Source organism: Salvia hispanica, chromosome 1, assembly GCF_029641045.1.
Source record: "Salvia hispanica isolate PSC_SH4W2 chromosome 1, Shi_PSC_v1, whole genome shotgun sequence".
Taxonomy (NCBI): Eukaryota; Viridiplantae; Streptophyta; class Magnoliopsida; order Lamiales; family Lamiaceae; genus Salvia; species Salvia hispanica.
In genome coordinates, this window is record NC_142692.1 from 54,242,621 (window position 1) to 54,249,259 (window position 6,639).

The 6,639-nt window shown below is 42.5% G+C and overlaps 1 protein-coding gene across 1 annotated transcript; it reads right to left on the bottom strand.

Annotated features, from left to right (window-relative positions):
• Positions 1-3,637: 3,637 nt before the first annotated feature.
• LOC148934157 (uncharacterized) lies at positions 3,638-4,318 on the bottom strand. The gene is made up of 2 exons (XM_089062214.1): positions 4,300-4,318; positions 3,638-4,179 (listed from the first exon to the last, which is right to left on the bottom strand). Exons 1-2 carry the CDS (start codon positions 4,316-4,318, stop codon positions 3,638-3,640), a joined length of 561 nt encoding a protein of 186 aa, XP_088918340.1.
• Between the last annotated feature and the right edge of the window lie 2,321 nt (positions 4,319-6,639).

Here is a 6,639-nt window from a genome sequence, read left to right on the forward strand (position 1 = left end):
TATTGTGGGACGGACTGAAATGGAAAAGAGTGACCATTATTGTGGAACGGAGGGAGTAGTAATATAGTGATATGGAATGTAGCAATTACACTAAAAAAAAACGTTGTTTTGCACGCACGAAAGTGCTTGCAACTATGCATATATGCTTGGAACGTCATTTTGGCACTTTACGAGTAGAAAGGGTGCTACCCATTTGGCTTGTCGCAAAAGTTGCTAAAAAATTTGCAAGCACATTGACTGGTGCTCGCAAAATGGCTTGCAAAATCTGGTGCAAGACATGTGTACCTTACAAAAAGTTAGCTGATCAAAACCATTCCCATTAAGAAGCAGTGTGTCTTCATTGGCAAAGGAGGTAAGGATATGAACAGTCTCATCATTGGTCTTATCTGTAACCACCATACTAGTTAGAGCATGTGAAGATGGAGCTTCTTCAAGCGTAGGCAGTGATCCATTTCCGGAACCAAACAAGTCACTGCCAAGTAGCAAACTTTGCTCTTCACTCTGCATGCCCACAATTTGTGATGGACCTTTGGCTGCCAGGGATATAGCATGGTTCACAACGACATCGTCATCAGCAGCCCAATCAGATTCATTCAAAGGAGCGCCATTCTTTGGGCCTAACCCATGCTTCTAAAAGACTTTACAGAGCATCAACAGTACCAAAGAAAAGAAGTTCTGGTAACTAATCCAAAGTTAAGGGACATAACCAAAGAAAATGTGAAGCCAGACTCACAACTTTTATACAAACTCCACCAACTAAATAGCATCACCATTCACTGGAATTAACATGACAGTACATATACTTTCTCAGCAAAAATAAAATAAAAAAACATGGAAGCCAAACCCATAACTTTTATCCTAATTCAACCAACCAAAAGGCCATCAACATTCACCAGAATGAGCATAAGAGATGGAGTACATGCTAAATACAGATGCTTTCTCTACCAACAATTACAAAAATCTGAATGAAAATTTAATGCATCTTCATCACAAAGCAGCGGAAAGATAAACAAGCATCTATATATCTTATAGTTATGGGAGATGCTTTTTCAAACAAAAATTATTGGTTAAAACTTTCAGTATCCATCGGGCAGGAAAGGAAGTTTCAAGTACCTGAACTCCAGCTTCAGTCAACTGTTTATCAACGACCATGCAGTCATGTATAAACATGACCAAAGTGAAATATCAAGGTCTTCACAGCACCAATAATTCTCTCATTGCAAGAAATAGTCCTGTCTTTTCTGGTAGCTTTCCAATATCCATTTTCAGTAGCACGCTTGGCACGTGCTCCACTTGCATACTTTTTCTCTCTTGGGACAGAAAAAGAACCACTAGATCCTTACTACTTTCTAAGCAGGATTTATCTGTGCATTAATAAAGACAACCATATGAAGGACTGGATACAGGGGAATAGATAAACGAAATAATAAGCTAAAACAACAATATGAAGCCAACATGAAATTAGATTCCAGGGAGAAGGGAGGAAGGTCAGAGAAAAAGGAAACGAATTGAGTATACACCAGGAGGTCAAGGTTTTAACAACTCAATAACACATACATTGCACAATGCGTAACGACACATTGTTTTTCTTGGATGTTGCAGTGTTTGGTTACTTGTGCTATGTTTTTTGCAATGTCACCATCACAAGTCTTCATGTTGTATGGAGAAAGAAGTCGAAAGAAGCACAACTAGGCTCATTGAATCAGACAATTTCTTGGATGTGTGACTCGAAAATCCCGGTGGATGAACTAGACCATGATTCAGGCATGTTAGATGACGTGATGTAGTGACTTGGGAGTATACTGGGGACGAAAAGGACTTGCGAGATCCATTGTTGGGGTTTTTAGGAAAATATGGAGAATCATTTCCTTACTACTAATCCATGTTTAAACTATGCCGATGTCAAACTGTCTCTTCTCTCATTTGATTTAATGTTCATTTGGAACTACCGTGAATAGGAGTCCCAGTTCACTTTTATCATTAATGGTAATAGGGACCCACATTCCACTAACTTATTTCACTCATATTTCATTTAAAACTAATATATACAAGTGAAACTTATATTATACTAGCTTTTTTCCACTCATTTTTCCTAACATTTCTTAAAACTTTCTTAAAACCCACATCGCCAAGAAATAGGACTACTAATGGTGAACGAATGGAGTATTTATCTTTATTTGGGATGTATCTATCTGTTATTCTGTAGTAGCTAGAGGTCCCCAAACCGAACCGGCCCGGAACCGTCACCGGCGGTTCGGGACCGTGAACCGGAACCGGAACCAGGACAAGGTTCGGCGGTTCCGACGGGCCGGTTCAGGTCTTCAAAACATGCGAACCGTAACCGGCGGTTCGCCGGAAACCGGCGGTTTGCCGGTTTCGGTAGGGTATAGGGTAGGGTACCTAGGGTAGGGGTGTAGGAACCGGTCAAAACCGGTCAGACACCGGGACGAAAACTGACTAAGAGTATATATATATACTATCTATTTACATTTATTGTTCTTTACTTCAAGTTTTTTTATTTAAATTGTTATACAATCATGTATATTTACATTCATCATTCATTTATTAATTATTATTGTTTAAGTCTTCAAGTCTTTTGTAATTTCAATATGTACATAACTAATAAGTCCATAGATAAATTGTAACTTGTACTTGTACATTTCAATTATCAACATTTGTATTTGTAATATCGACATACCGTTCAAATTTGTATCAATAAAATTCCAATTTTCCAATATCCACTTCTACTCCATTTGTCAATTGTCATTCTCGTTTTATTTATTCAATAGTACAAGACTACAAGGTGTAATTTGTAATTAGATTTAGTACTATAAATGAATAAATTTGAAAGAAAAAAATCGGAATAGTGAACCAGCGGTCCAAAATCGGAACCGGCTGGAAACCGCCGGTCTTGAACCGTGCGTTGAACCGGGTTTTCCTGTTCAGGTTCATAATTTTTCCGAACCTGAACCGCCGGTTCCGAACCGGGAACCGGAACCGTGGTGACCTCTAGTAGTAGTACTTAGAACAAAGACTTAGTCAGCATTACTTTTGCAGGGGAAATTACATCAAACGTACAAAATGTTTCATCATTGTTTCAAATTTATACGAAATGTTTTAAGTTTACATGAACCATACAAAAAGTTTCATTAGTGTATTAAGATAATACATTCTGGTAAATTTCTTTAACACCGTTTACTATTTAACCTTTTTCATCTAATATCAGTACAATAGAAAGAACTCCAGCAATTAATCCTTCAAAAAATCTCTGAGAACTTTTCTCTCTCGATCAATAATAGGTAAATCTACTTACTTTGACTTTCAGCTAAATTTTTTTGTGGGCTCTGAAAAAGGGTCGAGAACCTCTATATTGAAGATTATGATTTTTTGTCTAAAATTTTCATCTCATACACTTTTTTTTTTTTTTATAAAAAACACCATAGCGGTGGAGGGTTCGTGGGCCCCTCATCCCTTCATATCATAAATTCCAAATTTACATTACATGCCCAAAAGTGACATGCACAAACTAACAAAAGGGGAGTATGTAGATGTCCCGTCCACATTTGGAGCGGACACCCATCTACTCGCCACAAAAGGTTATACTATACAAACTACTGCCCGAGGTCTCTCGTGTCTTTCAACTTCCATCGAATTGGAAGTTCGGCATGTTGATTTGATCCATTCTACTCAAGGCTTTGACCATAGCCGGCGCCAAGACGTGATCGAACTCCTGCTGCGTGACTTCTTTGCACCCCTGCTGCGCCAAAAATACCGCAGCTCTATTGCCCACACTGCTGCAGTGAGAGATTTTAATTTCCATTTGCTTCATCTTGTTCCGGATATGTGTAATACAGTGATGCAAGTTAGCTGGTCCATGTCTGTTGGCTTGAAGCATAGACGCGGCGCCCATCGAGTCTAGTTCTATCCAAACCCGTTGCCCTCTTCCACTTGCAATTTCGAGGCCGAGAACGATGGCTTGTAAATCAGCCTCCAAAGCCGAGGAAGCACTGACCCTCGTCTTGAACCCTCGGATAATGTTACTCCTCGAGTCTCGAATGATGCCCCCAGCTCCTGCCTCCGATTGCCTCCACACTCCTTTTGTGTTGATTTTGATCCAACCGGTGTCCGGAGGAATCCATCTCACGAGTTTGATCAGCCTACGGACACTGGGTTTCCATGCTGATGTGTTAAATCCCTCGAGGTTGTCACATCTATCCCATTCCTTCTATCCCATCCTTCTTGCTGTGATTAGTCGTTGGAGGTGCAACTTGACACGATTGAACACCATTTCTGCATTACCCTCGGTGAATGTTCCCATTACGTTCTGACCAAATGAACCACAAAACGAGGCACGGGGTAACCATACTAGCATGGGAGTCGTTCGTCTGACTCACTCTGCGATGCCAGAATCTAATTCGAGTCTCAATGTCCGTGACTCCCACATTCCATCTCGGCATCTTGCAGAACCAAGCCGAGACCTTTTCCCAGACCCCAGTTGCTACTTCGCCTTGTAAGAAGAGATGTTCCCTTGTTTCCACATCCGGAGACTTACAACACCTACATCTTGAGGCCAGCAGCCTCCAGATGAAGATGGAGATTGAGGGAAGGATGCTCTCGTTCCAGATTAATTTGAACACTGGCGTATGGGGGAGGCGATGGCGACAAAGCTCCCACGCTGAAGATGTGGTAAAATTCCCATGAGCTGTGCAGCCCCACCTCAAGGAATCCTTGCCTCCGGATTCAATCGGAATTCTTCCCGCTTCTTCAATCACCTCCTGTGGGACGCCAAGAGGGCCTAGTACTCCCTGAAGAATAGGCATATTCCATGCACCGTTCGTCTAAATATCTTTAACCAGTTTGTATGGCATCCTTGACCCTGGGTTGCACAATTCACTCAACGGCCTGTCTCTCCACCAAATGTCCTCCCAAAAGTGGATGTTTCCATTTCCAAGTGCCTAGAAAATATGTTTATGGATTTTGCTCCCAGCTCTAGCCATGCGTTTCCATGTCGAGCTCTGGTTCCCGGAATAATTTGCTTTCGATGGGGCAACCGTTCGGCAATATTTTTGGAGCATGAAGCTTGCCCACAGCGAATCTTGCTCCCGGAATCTCACCCAAAGTTTCATTCTGAAGGCCTCAACCATTTCCCCGAGCCTTCGGATGCCCAGTCCACCTTCGTCAAACGGATGACACATTTGTTCCCAACTAATCCAATGAGTAGCCCTCTTGTCTTGTGTTGATCCCCATAAGTATTTGGCAAAGAGACTCTCCATTTGTTTCATAGCCTCTTTAGTCGGTTCCATGACCTGGAACACATGCAAAGGGATTGCTCCCAACGTACTTTTAATCAAGGTTAATCGTCCCCCAAAAGATAGGAACTTATGAGATCACGAGTGGATACACATTGAAATTTTCTCTCTCAAGAACATGAACATATCGGTTTTCTTCTTCCCTTTAAAAATCGGTACCCCGAGGTAAATAAACGGAAAAACCCCTTGTTGGAAGCCGCCAGCCGCTTGGATATTCGGAGCCCAGCCCGCATGTTTCTCATCCACGTAGAACTGGCTTTTTTCCATGTTAACTTTCTGACCCGACACCGCGGCATAGTGTCGAAGACATTCCACAAATTCTTGGATGGAAGCCTGTCTCGCTTGTGTGAAAACGATGACATCATCCGCATATGCCAGATGTGAGACCTCCAATCCATACCGCGATGTGAAAAATCTCATCTCTCTCCGTCCCAAGATTAGCTTATCTAAGCACTGAGAAATGTACTCCGCAGCAAGAATAAATAGAGATGGGGAGAGGGGGTCACCTTGTCTAAGTCCCCTTGATGACTTGAAGAAGCCCGCCGGTGCCCCGTTTATGAGAATAGAGAACCAGCACGAGTTGATGCAACGATGAACTAGTCCGATCCATGTATCCGAGAAGCCCATGCGACGTAAGACTTTGAGAAGGAAAGGCCACTGTACCCGGTCGTAGGCCTTTGCCATGTCAAGCTTGATCGCCACGTTCGGGGTAGGAGAACAATTCGGAAGATCCCGGATAATTTCTTGCGCCAGCAACACATTATCACTCAATAACCTCCCTTTGATAAACCCACTCTGGTTAGTGGCAGTTAGGGTAGGTAGGAACGATGCTAGCCTAGTAGAGATGATCTTGGAGATGATTTTGTTCGTGACGTTACATAAGCTTATCGGACGATAGTCCGACCATGTGCTAGGGTGATCTTTCTTTGGTAGAAGCCCGATCATAGTGGCGGTGAAACTTCTTGGCATGTACCCTCCTGTGAAGAAATCCCTCACCGCTGTGACCACATCTCCTACGACAATTTCCCAACAGGACTGGAAGAAGAGGGATGAGAAACCATCAGGCCCTGATGCACTGTTTGCCGAAATTCCAAAAAACGCCTGTTTGACTTCCTCCATGAGCGGAATATTGCACAAGTTTCCAGTCTCTAGGCTTTCCGGGAGCGGTTGATTATATCCAGCAAAGGCTCTTCCAACAGGTCGACGTCCGAGGTGAGGAGGTTTTGATAAAATCTTACTGCATATTGTCGAAGCTCCTCCTCGTTCGAGATTGAGATACCATCCACTTTAATTTCATGTATTCTCGTCTTGATCCTTTTTTGGCGCACCC